This window comes from Peromyscus eremicus, chromosome 8b (assembly GCF_949786415.1).
Source record: "Peromyscus eremicus chromosome 8b, PerEre_H2_v1, whole genome shotgun sequence".
NCBI classification, from domain to species: Eukaryota; Metazoa; Chordata; class Mammalia; order Rodentia; family Cricetidae; genus Peromyscus; species Peromyscus eremicus.
This window is the reverse complement of record NC_081424.1, coordinates 19,821,895-19,842,003: the sequence shown is the minus strand read 5'-3', so window position 1 is coordinate 19,842,003 and position 20,109 is coordinate 19,821,895. Positions and strand designations below refer to the sequence as shown.

The window sequence follows — 20,109 nt, the reverse complement described above, 5'->3', positions numbered from 1 at the left end:
GTGATGATATGTATGTGTGGAAGGACATGGCAGTGGGCACTGCAGAGAAAGTTACTGTTAGCTTATTGCACTTGCAAGTTTTACTTTGTTGGTTAACCATGTTAAGTGGTCAGCCTGGATTTGCTCTTCATGATACTTTAAATGAGCCACTTTGCAACCATAGAGGGAAGTTACTCTTCAGCTATGCCTACAGTAAAGTTGACAAAGTCTACTTTAAAGAACTTGTAGGAAACATTGACTTGTAGGGAAATTCTTTCTAGACAGATAACTATTAGGACAGCAGTGAAAACAGGCAAAGTCTGCCTTTCTAAGGAATGGATTGTGTGTGTTGGGTAGTGAGCTCCCTAGAGGGAAACACTTTTGAGAGTAAAGGACAGTGTTACCAGCAGTTTACTATAAGATCTGTACAACTTACTCAAAGACGCGTGTTCTCCTCTTGACTCTGCCGTTGATCGTAAATTATCTTTGCAAAAAATCAGCTTGTGAGTCATGGTTTCCTCATTCTAAAATGAGTGAACTATGATTTCATCATCTTTTAGTCCCTTACAGCCCTGATAGTGCAACTGTATCCATACAAGTACTTCTTAGCCATATGGAAGAGAAAAGGTTTTCTCATTTTGAGCAGTTTTGAAGCCTTGTCAGAATGATTGATTATACTTACTATTCAAAATTGTCATTTTCTCTCCCTCACATCAACCCAGAAAACAAATCTGTAGAAAACATTACAGCATTCTTTGGTTTTCGCAGAGTAAGGAGCACATGTGTAGAATAAGTGATCTCCAAGAGGAGCTACGGCACCGAGAGCACCACATCTCAGACTTAGACAAGGAGGTCCAGCACCTCCAGGAAAACCTAAGTACCCTAACGAAGGAACTGGAATTCAAGGGGAAGGAAATCCTCAGAATACGAAGTGAATCCAGCCAGCAGATGAGGTATGCAGTAACTAGAGCAGAACATGCATTGGACTGAAATACTGTTGGAGACATGCTTAGCAATATGTCCCTAGTTTTGTGACTAGAGTGCCCTCCCAATAATACATTGAAGGCCACTTTTTACTATATGTGGTGGGTATGATATCATCTAGAAAATGTAATGTCTGCATTTTGATGATGTATTTATTATTCATTAACTTTGGGAAATGACCATGATTAAAGGTTTTTTTTAATTTTTATTAGAAAAAGCATTAAAGGAGACAAAATTTAACAGACGGTTATAGCAAACTACATAGCTTAACTTAACCTGTGTACATTACTTTTCCAAATATTATACCAAAAAGGGGGCATTTCAAATCTGGTAGAACATAGAAGTTTTGAACACTTGACTTCAGAATAACATTTTCTTAACTACGAATAAATTAAACAGGTTGCATGAACAAGATTTAAACAAGAGACTTGAGAAAGAGCTGGATGTCATGACAGCAGACCACCTCAGAGAGAAAAATATCATGCGGGCAGATTTTAATAAGACTAATGAGCTACTCAAGGAAATAAATGCAGCTTTACAAGTGTCGTAAGTCATATTGCATTAAAGAAAGTTCGTGTGTGGATAATAAACTGAGGAGCATTGTGTCTAAGCTCAGCCTAACTGTTTGAATCTAAGAAAAAAAAATGATACTTATTGAGGAAGACTTAAGTACTAAATTACAGATGTACTATGTTATGTATGTTCTTTAATTAGGATAAGGCCATTGAATGATTTTGTTTCATTTGCTGCTATTGCCACAGGTCTGCTAAAATAATAGTTATCTTAAGAGCGGCTGCCATGGCACATCACTTCTATGGTGACGTCTCAAAGTGTGTTCACTGTATAATGTGACGTTTTAGTACATTGCGAACAATAGAAATTTTATAAAACCATGCATAAGTTAGCCATACATATTTTACAAAAAAATCAAAATGCCCTTCAAAGCAAACATAGACTTTTAACAATGTGGTTCCATTTAGCAAGTACATTGGTAGGTCCCAGGGAAAGAAAGGGGCTGAGACTTCATTTCCTATACTCAGGTACTACTGGAATTTCTACAATTAGCATTTAAGTGGTTTTTCCTTAATTTAAGAAATCTCTAAAGTAAAATCATTACAAATAGTTATTACTCAAATTTAGTAAGCCCATTATTCAAGTCAAAATCTGTATATCTTTCCTAATGTTCATTAAGATTAATAGCCCCTGTCTTTCCAGGATCCTTACAAACTGCTGCAGAAAACCCACTTTGAATTCAGTCTGTCTCCCTGACCTAACCCCTGGTCACTTTAGGTTATCTTAGGTTTAACCTACTCTAAGGTGCTGCTAATGACTTAGTCACTGATAGTCCTTCTTTTTCCAGTTATCTAGCTACTTCAATAAAGTAACAGTTAAGTAACCACTAACTACCCAGAGGGTCAGATTCTTGCCTTTATTGGGCTGCCTTCTGCATTTGTGTTATTAATACCTACTTACCTACCTCGAATATAGATACCGTCTTCACATCTTCTATCAACGTAACCGCTCAGTCTCAGCAAATACTCCAGGCGTAGGTACAGACACACATAGACACACTCACGCAGCACCAGGCCCCCAGCTGCTGGTTTCACTGGAGTGTCCACTGAGATGAAGCACTCTTTCTGATACCCTCATTTCCCCTCTTCACATAGTGTTCATATATGAATCTATCATGAATAAATTTCATGAGGGTTCCCACTTCGTGAAGTGACCCATAAAATGGAAAAGGAACTCACTATTTCCACAAACTCAGTGGTTTGTTGTTTGTTCTTACTACAGTCAATTTTCAAGTTTCTCTTAAGCCACCGTGACCTCACATGTCTGCAATGCAGCAGAGCATACATATAACATGTTTGGTAGAAATCGTGACCTCACATGTCTGCAATGCAGCAGAGCATACATGTAACATGTTTGGTAGAAATCAGATAAAATCAGCCTCAGTGGCTTGGCTCTGACATTTCCTGGCCTTTGTGTGTATTGGGCAGACACTGATATCCTGGTGCCCCTCTTCACATTCTGAAACAGCACACTCACACCAAGAACAGCCTGTTTGTCTGTGTGTCCTGACATCTCCTTAGAAATAGTAATTCACAAAAAGGAAAGGTTGTGTTTGTTTTGACATTATTCTTTTCTGTGGTTTTGCTCCTTGTGAAATTTTAATAGATAGCAAACATTAACTTAATGTCTCTATATTTTGACCTTTTGATAATTGAAGAATTAGTGTTACTGATAAGTAAAATATTTTGCCTTCTTTTTTAGAACAAGCGTTCTTTTTATGCTTTGCCTTGGGTCCACACTAGCCAACCACATTTCTCTTTTTACCTGCTATCATCATGTAACTATCCTTCAGCTTTAGGTCATCATTTGTTTAATTAAAGTCAAATCACGTACACTTATTTTTGACTTACACTGTCCCACACACTTTTCCGTGATAACAAAGATGTTCTGTATTGACTCTTCCCAGTCTAGTAGCTGTTAGCCATGAATGGTTATGGAACACTTGAACTCTAACCAGTGTGACTGAGAACTTCAACTCTAATTCACCATAATTAATATAAATACAAATAACAGCTCATGGACTAGAAGCTAGCGTATTGGAAAGTAGTACTGGATGTTTCTGGCCATTTCCTTACATGAAGACTGTAGTTCTGCTGAGTGGTTAAGATTTAGACAGTTTACAGATGGGGGTGGGTTCATGTGAACTCTTCACATCCTATTGCAAGGGTTACCCTATAGGGTTATGAACACCTGCACTTCATCTCTGATGCTTCAGATTCAGAAAACCCTGGTGAATTATTAGAGGGATGAGAGGGGGCTGTAAAGGTCCATACTTCAGCCGGCAGCCCAAAGTATGGTGCTGAGGAAACACTGGAGCAGCTGGAAGCTTTTCTTCTTGCTTCTTCTACAAATACAAATAACAAAATACTGAACTCCTGAGATAAATGGAGTGTAGAAACAGTGCAGGAATCTCTATCTTTGAAATGACTTTTAGAAATTGTGCTGAGTATTCAGACCCACTTAGAGTTTCATGGAAATTTGATTGTCTTGACTATTATCCTAACAAGAACCTTGCATCTAATTTTAAAATGTATTGAGTTTCATTTTTTTTAAAGAAGGAGCTAGGACATAGCTCAGTGGTAGAATGTTTGCTTAGCATGCACAAGACATTGTTTTAATTCCCAACACCCGCAAAGGGAGAAAAAAACATAATAGCAAAGGAGAGGCTAGGCTACTCAATTTTACCTAATTGACATGTTCCATAGGTAAAGAAAGTTTAAGCTACTTTAAAAACTGCCCCAGTACCTTAGGGTCCAGAAGTGTTTGCTGTATGGAAAGTGGTTAGGGTTGGTCGTTTTAGCTTTTGTGTTTGTTGTTAGTTGGTTTGTTTTCTGAAACAGGATTTCATGTAGTCCTTGAATGGCCTTGAACTCTTGCTTTCCCTGTCCCTACCTCCCAAGGGTTGGGATTATACAGATGTGGACTATCACATCTGGCCAGAGATTGTTTTTAATTGTTTAGGTTTACTTTAAAGTAGTACCTCACTGTACTGGAACAAAAAGATCATTTCTTTATGAGAGAACTGTCAATTCTGCACATGGACATTAGATAGGCCAGTCATTTCTAACTCTGCCATGCCAGAATTTCTTATTTTTGAGTCCTTAATCTCTAAAACTCCATTGATTTTATAGCTGTTTGGTTCTTTGTTTAACTTTCCACTCACGCTATTTTATAAGCTTTGAGGATGGCTGGGAGTTGTAGTGGTCTTGTTAACACAAATAAAAGTCTGCTTGTCAATTATGGGAAAAGTCCAACAGTGAAGTGCTCCAGTCTCCTGTTTCATTTATTGATAACAGAATTCATAAAATGGAATTTCTGGGTTTTGTGTGTTCCTGGTAATGCTGTTGTTCAGCTCTACAGTCTCTAGTCACTGATTTTCTTATCAGTTGGGTCTTAGAAAGCAACATGAGGTGGATGATAACTTGGAAAATGTCTTTGTCCAGTTTAATACAGGACTATGTTGTTCATGAGCTGTGGAAAATTGACCTCTACACTCTGAAACACACACACATACACCAAGAAATACACTTGACTAGAGACTAGCCGTGACCCCAGTTAGTATTTCCATGTGCTCGGATTCTCCTTTCTGTATTCAGTCTTTATTACTTTTAACGGTAATCTGAAAACTCACTGAAAATAAAATGGGATTCTACCTACCATATTAATGTTCAGAGACCTGACTTTTATGAATTAGGGTCAGAAGCATATTTCATAAAGGCCACTTAAGAACTATGGGACCAAACAGACTCCTTGTGATGATAAGGGTTAGAGCTTGGCTGACATAGTAGTACATGTCTGTAATCTTTGCACTTGGGAGGCCAGAGTAGGGGCATCTCTGAGTTTACCTCAAATCCAAAATATAAACTGAGGCCCTATGTCAAAGAAAGAAAGAAAGGATGAAAAAAAGCAAAAGAGACTAAAAAAAAAAAAAAATCAAACTTAGAAACCCCCCCCCCCCCAAAATCTCCTTATTCTTAGTCATCCTTTGCACTTGGCCTTTTAGGTGCACTGTTAGTCTAGTCTAGCCCAGATGGCTGTGGAAAGGGAAAACATTGGCTAGTGTGGCCTTGAAGTGGATATTGGAATGATCCTAAGTTCCTTCCCATTAGAATGCTGGATAGGATTTCTGTATATCTGTAAGTTACAACTGGTTCATAATAGTTTCTTGTCCTCTCCTTTAATGCTTTCCTGTTTGCATTTATAGACTGTTTCCTGTCAATCCTTTGTCTTCATTATTATCTAGTTTTTTATTAAAATTTTTGCTGATATAAAGATATGTTGTTGTGGGTAGAATGAGCTTATAGTAATTGTGTAGTTTAAAATGTCAGCTAAACTAGGTGTGGTGGCACACACTTTTAATTCCAGCACTTGGGAAGCAGAGGCAGGTGGATCTCTGAGAGTTAGAGACCAGCCTGGTCTACATAATGGGTTCCAGGCAAGCCAGGGCAACATAGACCTTTTCTAAAAATAATAATAACAACAGGATATTTCAGCTAAATTAAAACACACACTCGAACAAAGGAGGTCTTTACAAGAAGAAGAAGTTCAAAGCTGTAAAGGGTTGTTTTAGATTTACTTTACTTCTTCTCATGGTTCTGCAACAGAAATGACATCTGGGGGGGGCGGCGGGAGGCTTAGCTCCCTTTTTCTCCCAGCTCTTCCCCCAGCTATGGGAAGTGGCTCCACACAGGCTTTGCTTCCAACCACAAAGGCAGCACTCCAGTGACATCTTGTGGCTGCTCCGGCACAAACCCCAAATACCTTTTTTTTCTTCTTGAGTAGATAGTATTTATGAACCTGAATAGAAAACTGAAAAGCAAAATAATAATAACAATAATAATAATAATAATAAATTAAAAAATAAGACAGAAAAAAAGAAAACCGAGGCACTTGGCTCGTAAAATGTAGACAGATAATTCCTTTTATACTGTAATCAAAATGCAAGACGATGCTGTGACCTCAAAGGACCTCATTTATTTTGAGAAGGGGAAAAGGTACTGAAATGTGCTGTGTGACTAACTTCCACACTGTCTTAGCCAAGTCCCAGGAGAGCCAGGAACAATCACTGTCTAGCCCCTCACTTTCCTATCATCCCTTGAGAGCAGGAGTCAGGGGCAGGGTGGGAAGCCAGGTATTTTTTTCTCCAAATCATTTGTTTGAGTCGGATTAGCTTTTATGGCAGTACAATTCAGAGGTTGTCTACTCTCTAGGATTGGCCTGATGGGACAGTGACGGATCACTAGTATCTACATGATAGGTCGTCTAGAAGTTGCTCAGTGCTTGCTAAGTAAATTTTTTCAAGACTCCTTATTAACCACAACTTAATAAGTTTTAATTCTACCCCATCTATTCAGAAAATAACAAAAATTAATTGATCCAATTATTTATAATTTCTGAAACGGGTTTTTTTTTTTCCCCAAAACTAAGCCAGCAGGTTGCATTTGCACTTTTTTGTCGGCCCTGCCTCCACCCTTAAACTCTGCGTGGTCCATGCCACCTCTGCTCCTAAAGAACGGCCTCTGTTTTAGTCTTCCTCAGTGGCATTCACTCCTGTTAACAGTCTCGTACCATTCAGGAAGGGGTAGGCCTACAAGGAAATGTAATTCTTCTCTTACCCAGTGATAACGGAGAGCTTTAAAACCACAAACCACACCAAGCGGATGTCGTTCACGTGTGTCTTTTGTCCCCGTTGTCTCTTTTCTTGTGCCTTGTATACGTTACAAGCCTCCTCACACAATATTGTATGGATGGTAATCACTCCCAAGAGTCACTGCCCTGAGTTTGTGAAGTTTGTGTCATTCAGCTTCTCAGCTCCCTCACAGAGCCTACCTCACCTCATTTACATACGACTTAAAGTGGCTAAACCCTTCCAAAAGTAACCCATGGAGCCCTTAATGTCTTTTATTCCTGCAAAGCCTTTACCAGCTGTAGGTCTTGAGGCAATCATGTTATGCTTGCAAGTCTTACATTAAATTTTTGTGTATTTGACTGGACTAATTGAAAAATGTGTTTATTAGAACAGGATGTGTCTGAGTCATATCAGTGAGATAAAGGTTTTCTCGTTTATAGACTAGAAGAAATGGAAGAAAAGTACCTAATGAGAGAATCGAAGCCAGAAGATTTACAGATGATTGCAGAATTAAAATCCTTGCTTACAGAAAGAGACCAGGTCATAAAGAAACTAATTGTAAGATATTTTGTTTTTAGTATAACCATGTTAGCAATCAGTAGACTGTTGGTTGGGAAGACATGGGGAAATATTTTTGAATAATGCTAAATGAAAAATGTAAAAATCTGTGCATTGTGATCAATTTTATTAAAATGTAATTTCAAATTTAAATTGGGCATTGGAACAAGGTAATTTTATGCTTTTCTTCAGTGTTTTTATTGAAATAAATAGTTTTATATATATTAAATATTTAATAATCTCATTATCACTTGCTAGTTAGCATCCTATATATAGGGATGCATATTGTACATATAGAATTAGAACTAAGAAAAATCTGTTAAGAAAGCCATGCATTAATTTGCATTGTCGACTTATAGATTAGTCTCTTTTTATGTTGTTGTTCATTTTGTTTTGAGATAGAGTTATGCTATGAAGCCCTTAAAACTCACAGCAATCCTCCTGCCTCAGTATCTGAAGTTCTGGAGTTACAGACATGTTGATTTCCTAAGGTGTATTCTACCAAACACTGATCAGGAGAGCTATTGAGCCATATAAGTACTCAGGAGACTGGGGCAGGAGGATCTTAAGTTTGACGCCAACCTGAGCATCATATCAAATTCATGAGTATCTTGGTATACTCAAGAACCTGTCTCAAAAAACCAAAACCAAACAAACAAAAAGAAAGGTTTCACAGTCTAGCCTAGGGAGAACTGTACTCAGGATGCTCAGTGTGAAGGGCATTCAGAAGTCCATTTGAGAAAAATGTAAGATTTTTAACAGTGAATATACTGTCTTCATTAAGACCATTATTACTTGGGAATAAAAATATACAGATGTTTGAAAACTTATAAAATATTTCAGAATTTTCTAAAATGCTCTATCCTGGTCATTAATTAAAATGTTGCTGTTTATTGCCACTAATAAATGAAAGTCTTTCACAGTAAAAGTGAAAATAACACTAATCATCTATATGTTCCTTGATTGCTTTAATTATACACTCTGAATACTAGCATGTAACAGCACAAGACCAATATTCTGACATCCTTTAAAAATTACTTTATGAGTTAGAAAATTCCATCAGTTTTCAAGGCTGGGAAGTTCCTTTTTTAACTCACAGGGATGATTAGGGTCCATAGAGGGAGCCCAGGAGTAGGTTGTGAAGAGAGTGTTTCCTGGGGCTGCAGCCTGCCAAGCACCCAGTTTTCCAAGTGTGGTACATAGGAGCATAGTTCTAGCCAACGAGAGTAGACCAACTGCTGTTTCATTTATGAAGTGAGCAAGCATAGCAAGTGTATTCATCTGTGGCCCCCAAGTGGCTATTTATTTTTCCAGTTTTTACTTGAAATGTTACAGATAAATTGTATTTAGCCTCACCAGAGGGCAGATCTGGGATTGTAACCAAGGGCAGTTCCACACGGTTTCTACAACACAGTCATGCCCTGAACCTCAAGGCACGTGGGCTAAGATCTGTAATGTAAGTGATAGTCAGTGGTGACTAAGATGGTTATGAAGGGTCTAGTTGTGCTGGACCACACTAGAACCAAGGCTAGTTTGAACATAGCCCACATTCTTACCCTGCTGCTCTATCAGCTGTATTAACACACTGTACTCATGACTCCAAAATGAAAGATTCATCTCCGTAGAGGCCACTCACTTTTCTATTACCACTGCTATACTATATTACTATGTCAAAGACTAGATGAGATCAAATCCATTTTCAGGTGTTGAGGAATACATCTTTATATATGGAAAACACTCAGCCACATATGGTAACAGAAATTCTTAGGGTCAGCATCTGGCCCTGGCAGCCCGAACACAGGAGGCTTGGCCACCCATTCTCAATAGGCCAATTAAACAGACAACAGTGAAAAGCAGAAAAAGGAAATGTATTACATGAGGCCACATGAGAAGAGGTAAAAACAAGTCTCACGACCCTCTCCCCTGAACCCCAGTGTCCATCTGGGGTCTTGACATGAGATGTTTGAATGCTGGACAAGAGTTATGCATAACTTAATAGTTCTGGCCCAGATGTGGTCTTGTCCATCACCATTGTCTTAGCTCCAGTCTCTCCAACAAGGTGATCTGACAACCCGTCAGAACTGTTGGAAGTCCTGTTTGGGGACAAGTTCTCCCTCTGCCTGGCATCTCTGCCTTTTTCTTCTCTGAGCATGAGATTCGTGGGGAAAATGCAATTTGTTGGGGACCATTGTTACTATACTCTGGTAGGTGTCTCTGCAGTATTAACTTAATTCCTGTCAGGACAGCTGTGTGTATACACCTCAAGTACAAGTTAGACCCACTCAGATGCCACAATCAGTACCACAAAGAGATATGGGACCTTAGTAGATCCTGTCTTGAATAAAAGGGTATTAAACGGTATGGTTAAATCCCTAGGCCTAGGTTTTAAAAGGTGCTAAAAGCTCACCTGCTAGCAATCTTTAGGACACTGGCAATCAAGCCTAGACATGTTTAAACAAAATATATGACCCTTCATAGTTTATTAAATTTTTAATGAAATGGCAGTCATACAGTTTAAGTTTGTAAATCTATAATAGAAAATGTTGAAAGGCTGTTTATAATTCTTTTGCATAGGAGGATAATAAATTTTATCAACTGGAATTAGTCAATCGAGAAACTAACTTCAACAAAATATTTAACACAAGTCCTACTGTTGGTGTTATTAACCCATTGGCTAAGGTATGTGCCATAGACACTGTAAAGTAGGGATGTACTTAAGACCTGGAGGGAAATGGGTTAAGTTATGTGAAGCAAGCAGCGTAAGGGTAAAGCTTCCAAAATGGTTTCTTAAGTGTAATAACCTCCTACTAAAGTTTATTAGTTCTTTATTTGTTCATTTTCAGAATGAACTACTCATTTATTGGTAATTTATACTCCTTAAAATATTTTATTAATATCCAAGCACTTTGGCTCTATCTTTTTGTTTTTCATATTTCTAAAGAAAAGCAAACTTCTGACACAAATTAATTTATTGTCATTTCCTTATTGATCACAATCCTCTGTGGAGTTGAGAAAGACTCCAGCCTCAAATGCCACACAGTTCTTCCTAGCTCCAGGCCTTCCATCATAAGGGAACCACAGCTGAACTTGTGAGCCCACTTTTAAGTCTTGACTGTTCTTGACAATTTAAGTATAACTTTTCTGATTCTGTATTATTCTCTTAGAGTAAATGGAAGAACCTTGAATTAAATCTGGCTAACTTATCCATCATTTGCTCCTCTCCCCCCAGACCTAGTGTTTGGGCACAGCGGGTATTCAGTAAATGTGTCAGACTGCAAAAACTTATCACACTTTGTTAAAGTCAACACAAATTATTCTACAAAATAAAGCAAGTAATGAATAAATAATTGCATATGCTGACTTCACGTGGAATGTGAATCTGTTAGGAGAAATCAATAATAAAAAAAAGCTTACATTAAAGCTGGTTTCTAATCCTTATTTTATTGCTTCACATTGTGCTGATTTCTGCTAGACCCTTACCCAGAAATGTTATTTTCAAAGCTCATACAATTTCTCTGTTTAGAACACCAAATTTACTCTTTCTTCAGGAGTGTTCCAAACTTTAGTGTTTTGCAAACTGAAAATGATAGCTGTCTTTAGAACTTCACATAGAAAGCTCTCAATAAATAATTGAATGAGTGAACAGAATAAATTTTATGCTCAGTTTTTGTTTTGGCTTGATTTTTTGAAACAGTCTCATGTGACCTAGTTTGCCCTTAAACTCACTTTATATTGGAGGCTGGCCTTAAACTCACCCTGTAGCCAAGGCTGGCCTTGAACTCACCCTATAGCCAAGGCCAGTCTTGAACTAACACTATAGCCAAGGCAAGCCTTGAACTACTGATCCTCCTACCTCTACCTCCTAATTGCTTGGATTATAGCTGTGTGACATCTACCTGGCTTTAATTGTATTTTTAAAATTAATGATTTAGGATAACATAGCTTTTAAGTAGAAAACATTTTAAGGTTTATGTAAACAAAGCATACTAGAGAATTTAATGCATTTATCAGAATTAATTTTTTTAGCTTTAGAACCACTACTACTTTAGAATTTTACCAGAAGTATATTTTTTTGTTTTTGGTTTTGTTTTTTAGACATGGTCATACTATGTAGCCCTGGCTGATCTCACTGTGTAGACCAGATTGGCCTTGAACTCAAAGAGTGCCGGTATTAAAGGCATGGCCACCACACCTGGCTATCAACTGTATGATTTCCTAAAGAAAAAGAGAAAAAACAAAAAACAAAAAAACACACCTGAAATCTTTCAAATGTTAAGATATCTCCAGATTAGAGTAAGAAAAGGCAAAAGATAGAGTGTTGAGAGACCCTCCCAGCTGCCGTTGCTTCCTAGTAGCTTTCCAGTGTTGGCACACGGTGCTATGCAGCTGGAGGTACACTCTGTCGTAGGCTCTGTCAGTCACCGGGCATGGCATGCCCAACGTCCACGGGACTGGATTATGTTAAGTGAAGTAAAAGTCTAATATATATATATAAAATTTCCATTTTTTAATACTAATTTTGCCAGAAAAAAATTCAGCATATATCCAATTGAAAAACATGTGAGGGTATTCTAAATCAAGTACGACATACTAGTTTTTATTTTTCATAAAGGTTGATGCTCATCAATTCTAGAACTAGGGATCAAATTCTTTGAGACTACAGTTAAAAACTTGCAAGCTGACAAATTTTGAGGCTGCATTTGTGTTCCTCTTATTTCTGTTCATTTTAAGTACTGATTGGACACTAAAAATTGAATACTCTTGACTTTAGCCGTTAAGTTGTGAGCCAATTCGTGATATTGCCCATTAATTAAAAATGCAGGTTTAATTATACAGATTTAATTTTCTTTCTTCAGAAAGATGGCACAGAGAATTTAAAATCATATTATTGAAGTCAGTTTTAAGTCTTCAGTAAAAAAATGTAAGATTTGTTTCAAACTACTATGCCAAGCATTTTCTTATTCCTTTTTTTTCCAGGCAAGAACAGCCTCTCTTTGACAGATGGATAAAGTTCATGGACCTCTCTTTTAATATTGTGTTTAACTTCATGCCTTCTAATTTTAGCCTAAACCCACTTACCCTGTGGTATTTGGAACTTCTCCTACCTCACCTGTTCCTTGCACCCTGCACTCCACCCTATTCTCTTCCTAGTCCACTCAGTGGTTAGGGAATAGAGGTGAACCAACCACTCCTAAGCGTCCCTTGCCCTGTGTTTCTGTCCTGGGAGCATGTCTGTCATGGAGGATTCCATGTAGATGAACACTTTCAAGGATCCCCAGACCACACTTTGGGTAACACTGGTTAATTGAAACATGATAATTTGACACAAAGGTTCCAAAAATTTTCAATGCCAAATTTATATGCTCCTACTATTTTCCTGTTTTCTTGTTGGTTCTTCTGCAGCAAATGAGTATTCTCACGTGTGTTATTTTTAACGCAGCAAAAGAAGAAGAATGATAAGTCACCAACAAACAGGTTTGTGAGTGTTCCCAATCTAAGTGCTCTGGAATCCAGTGGAGTGGGCAATGGACACCCTACCCGCTTGGAACCCATTCCCAATTCTCCAATCCATGAGGTTGAGTTCAACAGCAACAAGCCACTTCCACAGTCACTACCACCCAAAGAGCCCAAGACATTTTTGAGGTGAGCCCCGTCTCACCAGTAGTTGGTTTTTTTTCCTTCTTCTTCTTCTTCACATTTTTAACTTGAGAAATTTTCCTTTTTGCCACTCCAGAGAATTCTGTTTTGACACTGTCCAAAGATTTTTTTTTAAATTTATCATTAGTGAATTTTCTAAATCCTAACAGAGGTGTTCACATAATTCATGTGCTCAGAATTTTAATATTTATAGTTTACCAAGGTTTTATTAGTGCTAACTTTTGTTTATTAAAATTTTCATTTATAGTTTACATATTTATTTCCTTTTACCATGCTTATTAAGATATATATGCATATTGCCAAATTAAAGAATTAAGCTCAGAGAATGTAATGATATAGTTAAATACAAATAAATTTAGAAATAAATCAGTTTTAAAATTATTTTAGCTTGAAGTTGCCTCAGAGCTGATTAAATATATTAAGTAAATTCTGAACGAAGTGAAATTATTAAGCCATTAAAGGATTAAAATTTTAAAAAGTACTGTTTTGTGCTCACTTTAATACAACTTATTTTTCTTGTGGTTGATTCAAGTTTAGTTTTTCTTTTTACTAAATCCTAATAACTCCACTAGTAAATTTTACAAGTGGAGTTAGTATTTCTGCTTGTAAGCTAAGTGATTTCTAACATAGTCAATGACTAACTCTTTTAAAGAGTAAGAAACTAGTAAGAATGAATCTAGTCGAAGCTGTCTCTGAACGTGTCTAAACACTTTGTATTGCTTGTTTCCCGCGTGGGTGCGCTCAGGTATCAGTAAGGTGCATGTGCATGTGCTCAAGGAACTTGACAAGCTGGAGCTTCCATTGCCCATTGTTGCGTGCCTTGTAATTCCCCCAAAGACGGTAGGGATGCTTTTGTTTTCTTAAGTAGCCCAAAGAGTCTGAGTTAGAATTAAGACATACTACTTGGAGAACAGAAGAAAGCCCGCTTTCTAATGTACTCTTTAGTGTATGTGCTTACGGAATGATGGAAGCTTAATGTAAATGTGCAAATAGTAAAAAGAACTATGCGTTGGTGTAGTTACAACCGTAGTTCTAGTGAGGGATGCAAATGTGAGAATCAGTGCTTGTGTCGGAGTATGGTAATTCAAAGGGAGAAGTTGCCCAAAGAGGGAACACTATTTGTCCCCTCTCTTTTCCCACAAATACTCACTTTTTAAAACTTCCAAGACAATAATATTGTTTTCGCCAGTTGCTTACTTTCGGGCCCTATGGAGTAATAATTAATAATGTGATGTGACTCCTGTCACTGAGTTCCTCTGAGCTGTCACTCTAACTCCTGTTCTCAGGGGACCCACTCTGATGCAGAAGAGTAGCCAGTCCTTACAGATCTGACGAGGGTTGCCAGTTGTGGAAATCAATGCTTACTATTTAATCACTTTCCCGTTACTTTGCAAACCGTTTAATCCCGGGTTACATGTCTCTCTTTTTATGAATTCAGTCCTCCTCAGAGTGAAGCTTCCCCGGTGGCTTCTCCAGATCCGCAGCGCCAGGAGTGGTTTGCCCGGTACTTCACATTCTGAATGAATTGTGCTGGCACAGCTCTGGTGGACTGTTACAGAAGCATGACTGTATCCGAGTCATTACGTGAACAGGCCTTCCTATGTAAAGCACTGTGAATGAGAAAGTGTTTGTCTGTCCAATTTGAAAATGCACTGTTTTTCCTGTGATATTTATTGGAATCACTCTCTGAGGGTACTAAACTCTATTATGTGTGTAATTATAACAATTATTTTTATTTGAGATGGAAGTCTTTAATCTTTGTAATTACTGCATAATAAATTTTGTTAGAACAAATGTTTTTTGTTGTTGTTTTCTATTAAGTGTGCTTTAAACACTTTTTAATACCAGGTGTAAGACTTGTCAATACGTTTTACTGCAGTAATGATCATTAATTGTTACTTCAGTAGTCTTAAAAATTCAATATAGGGAAATATATTCTATTAATACCTTTCATTGTTGTGTATAATTTTAACTCAATTGTCAACATTTATAAATCCAGAATAAAAGAATTTATGTAAATTGTGTACTTTCAAGTATATGTATTCTTGCTGGTTTATAGCTTTTTTCTTTTTTTATTTGATAGATGAGATATATACCTTCAATACAGCCAGCATTTATTTATTTATTTATTTATTTATTTATTTATTTATTTATTTTTGGTTTTTCTAGACAGGGTTTCTCTGTGTAGTTTTGGTGCCTGCCCTGGATCTCGCTCTGTAGACCAGGCTGGTTTTGAACTCACAGAGATCCACCTGGCTCTGCCTCCCAAGTGTTGGGATTAAAGGCGTGCACCACCACCACCCAGCAAGCTAGTATTTTTGACTAATATTATTTAGGGTCAAAGTTACTATGTAAAAAGAGTATGTAAAAAAGCTCTACTATAATTTGTCTTAAAAGGTAGTTTATACTGGATGTGCTGGCACATGCCTTCAATCTCAACACTTCGGATCTCTGCGTTGGAGGCCAGCCTCCTCTACATAGGACCAGCCAGGGCTGTATAGTGAGACACTGTCTTTAAAAAACAAAAACAAAAAACAAAACAAAAAATGCCAGATTGTCAGTTTTCATAGTAGTCCGGTTCATGTTGACACCTGAACATGGATCCAAAGGTATCATATATGGGTTTTTGGTGGGTTTTTTTTGCTTTTTTTGTCCACTTTTTATGACTGTGTACGTAAATATGTACATATACATTTGTATGCATGTATGTGCACATAAGTACCTGTGGAGGTCCAAAGTCAGGAGTCATCATGGATCCCCTTTTACAGTATTCACTGAGGTGACCAGTCTTGTTAGCTCTCCTGTCTCCACCTTCCAGGACTGAAATTCCAGGTGGATGACCATGCTGGCCTAGCAAATACGTGGGTTCCTGGAGACCCAAACTCCTCCAGTCCTTACATCTGTGCGGCAAGTGTTTTAGCCCCTGAGCAATCTCCCCTGCCCCACATTCGACGTAAGGTTTAGTCCATCTTAGCAAAATATTTCCTGCTGTGACTCTAAAGAACGCACCTAGAGTAACAAGTGTTGGCTACAGAGATTTTCAAGTCCGCTCTTCCACGTCTGCTTTTGTGTCCACAGCCAGCTGTGGGGTTACAGGGTGCTTTGGTAATTCTGTTTGAAATTATAGGCTGGAACGTCTCCAAAATGGATGTCAATGCCACCATCCTCACCTAAGGATAACCCGGGTTGACATAAAGCATTGGTTAGACTTCCCCAAAAAGTTAAAAGTTATGTGGCCAATACTTTTCATACTACAGAAAAGCGACTGATTTTTATCTTTAATAACTAAATAGAATAATTATTACCTACTAGTTGCTGGCCAATATATTTGACGCTGATGCTGTCACTCTTCCCTGCTAGTAAGGAGTTCTCAAGAACACTGTCAGCAAGTTGGGGACATGGCCTTTCTGATGGCCACCTTAGCTCTGCGTGATCTTCATCCACAAAGATGAGTGGAGCAGTCGCGGGCTTGTCTCGGGACTTTCTGGGAGGCATCAATGTCTGTTCACCCCAAAAGGGAAGGAGCCAACAGGCCAAGGATTCCACGTCCAGCTTCACAAATAAAGGAGTTTATTTGGAGTTGTTCACAGGAGATGGTTGGTGCAGGGGCAGCTCGTCCCACTGGAAGTCCCATGCAACAGCTACGGCATGTGGCTCAGTGGTAAGAGCACTTGTTGGACCTGAGTTCAATCCTGGGACTCTCCCATGTTGTTCTCTGAGTTTGAGCCCCAGGACTGGCCACAGTAAATAAAGAAAAAATAGATGTCATTCTCAATTTTTTAAAAAGTGCTACCCTAAGTCAGTTGGTTTTTTTTTTTTGTTTTTGTTTTTTGTTTTGTTTTGTTTTGTTTTTAACATCTTACCTACTTTCACACAGCTGGGCAGGAGGGAGTGGTGATTTGAATGTGAGGGGAAGGTCTATGGGTCTTTAAACCTTCCTCTCCCCAAGATGGAATGTTCACAACTCAATTGCCATTACCGTAGACCCAGCTATCGGTTGTATTGTTCGGCTTATTTTATAGTCCTCACTCTAGGTCATGGTCTTCGGCAGGCTAGTAGTTCTGCTTCCAGAGGTGACTCTGTGTGTGTGTGTGTGTGTGTGTGTGTGTGTGTGTGTGTGTGTGTAAAGGTTATACTACAAGGCTTGAGAGTGCTCTTTTAGCCATTTATGGTCATTCACACCTGAAATCCTAACACTTGGGAGGCAGGAGGATCACAAATTGGAGGCTAGTATGAGCTACATAACAAGACCCTGTCTCAAAATAATAATAATAATAATAATAATACTTTTAGTAATTGTAGACTCAAAAACAACTCTCACTCCAGTTTATTCTGGAGTAAAATATGTGTGCCATGGCCCAGGGACACAGATTCATGTTCCTCCAGTTCCATGGTCCAATGTGCTAACAGTTTCATGAAGTTTTTATAGTAATAGAAAAAAATAAGACACTTTTCAAATACATTGATGGAATCATGAGTTAGTCAGGTGTGTTGGTGAATTTTAAATGTCAACTTGCTTCAACCTAATTTCCTGGGACGAGAATCGTAACTGAGGAATTGCCTCTATCAGATTGGTCTATATGCATGGTCTATATACATGCATGTATCCTTAACTGATGTATGAGGGCCCAGCCCCCTCTAGGAAGTACCAGCCTTCGGCACGTAGTCCTGAACTGAATAAGAAAGCTAGCTGAATACTAGCTGGTGTGTGAGTCACCCAGCTAGTGGCATCTTCCATGGTCCCTGCCACACTTCTTGGCTGTAAAGTTAACTCTTCGGTCAGAGTTAATTCTGACCAAAGCATGTGTACTGTCAAGATGCTGCCTTGGCTTTCCTCAGTGATGGCCCAGGGGCTGGAATTTAAGTCAAATAACCCCGTTCTCCCTCAAGGTTGTCTTTGGTCAGGGTACTTTTCACAGCAGCAGAAATGCTACTAGAACAGGAAGCGACAGCAAAGCTTGGAAATCTCTAGGATGCTATCTGACGACATTCTTAACTTTCGAGCTGCTGGAAGCCCTTGCACGAATCCTCATTGGTCTTATAATAAAAACCCAGAGCCAGATATCGGGATAAATGCTGAAAGATCAGAGGAAACGGGCCACAGGCACTTCTCACCTCGCCAACTCCTCAGCTGAAAGGGGAAGAAGATCCAGGAATCCTCAGACTGAATGTTCCTGAGCCCTCAGTCAAAAGGATGGAGTTCCTGTCTCCTCCACTTTATATGCCTTTCTCCACCCAGCCATATCACTCCGTCTCGACCTTCCTAGTGCTGGGATTAATGGCGTGTGTGCTTCCCAAATACTGGGAGCAAAGGCATGAGATTCCAAGTGCTGGGATTAAAGGTGTATGCTACCACTGCCTGGCTCTGTTTCTCTTTTAGACTGGATTAATCTCACGTAGTCCAGGGTGGCTTTGAACTCACAGAGATCCAGACGGATCTCTGCCTCCCAAGTGCTAGGATTAAAAGTGTATGCCACCACTGCCTGGCCTCTATGTTAAACCTAGTAGCTGGCTCTATCCTGTGATCTTCAGGCAAATTTTATTTGTCAGAGTGCAAACAAAATATCACCACAGGAAGCTGGTGGTCTGAAACCTTAATACATTCCAAAAGGTGCTGGAGAGATGGCTCAGCTGCTAACAGCATGCACTGCTCTTCCGGAGGACCCAAGTTTAATTCCCAGAACCTACATTGGGGAACTTACAACTGCCTGTTACTCCAGCTGCAGCAGACCCAACACCATCTTCTCTAGCCTCTATGGGAATCTGCACTCCTGTGCAAATACCCACACGGAGAGACACACATATATACCTAATTAAAAATAATATATCTTAAAAAAAATACATTCAAAAATGTTTCACCAGCTATTCACGAGACTTTCCAGTCAGACAAAAAGCTTGGCAAGAACTGTCTTTTAAGGAGTTTAAAGATAACCTAAGGCGAACTAGGTTGTGGACTGTCCCATTTCAATCTCCACAATCACAGAAGTTCTAATCAGTTAATCCAGCTTTTAGTAGGCTCGCTGTAAGGTGTGGATTCTTTCCAGGTACTTTTGGTTGTTTGTTTTTATTTGTTTTAAGACAGTCTCACTATATACCCTAGCTGGCCTGGAATGAACTCTGTAGACCAGGCTAGCCCTGACCTCACAAAGATCTACCTGTGCCTGCCTCTGCCTCTCCTAGGATTAAAGTCTAATGCCATCAAGCCTGACACAGATACTTGTGATGTGGGTTCTTGGAGTACGGTGGAACCTTCCTTGGTTTTCTTAGCTTTACCTCAGGGAGCTAGGACACAGGATGATCAAGGTCACCTGAGCTAGCCCAAAACAGTGGCATCTGATTTCATTGTCTCATGCCCAAGAAAAATAAAACATGAACAAAGAGTGAGAAGAATGAATGTAGATTATAAATTAAGAAAAGAACCAAGAGTGAGTAGGACACAGAGCATAGTGTAAAAAAGAGAGTTCATTACACCCTAAAGGTATGAGAGTGGCCTGTGGTGGTATTGTGTTCCCCAAAATATTGTGTACCTTAATAAACTTATCTGGGGTCAGAGAACAGAAAAGCCACAAGATACTTAGGCTAGAAAATGTTAGCATACACCTTTAATCCTAGCATTCCAGAGACAGAAATCCCTCTGGATCTCTGTGAGTTCAAGGCTGCATTGGAAACAGCCAGGCATGGTGACTCATGCCTTTAATCCCAGAAAGCAGCCTTTAATCCCAGGGAGT

At 38.8% G+C, this 20,109-nt stretch overlaps 1 protein-coding gene across 1 annotated transcript in view; it reads left to right on the top strand.

Moving 5' to 3' along the window:
- Positions 1 to 15,175, top strand: part of Fam184a (family with sequence similarity 184 member A) — a 130,089-nt gene extending 114,914 nt beyond the window's left edge. The window contains exons 13-18 of the mRNA XM_059272583.1: positions 748 to 932; positions 1,363 to 1,509; positions 7,606 to 7,723; positions 10,298 to 10,402; positions 13,164 to 13,366; positions 14,820 to 15,175. Coding sequence (XP_059128566.1) covers positions 748 to 932; positions 1,363 to 1,509; positions 7,606 to 7,723; positions 10,298 to 10,402; positions 13,164 to 13,366; positions 14,820 to 14,901 — 840 coding nt within the window. The 3' untranslated portion in view covers positions 14,902 to 15,175. The remainder of the gene's footprint in view (positions 1 to 747; positions 933 to 1,362; positions 1,510 to 7,605; positions 7,724 to 10,297; positions 10,403 to 13,163; positions 13,367 to 14,819) is intronic.
- Positions 15,176 to 20,109: the final 4,934 nt, after the last annotated feature.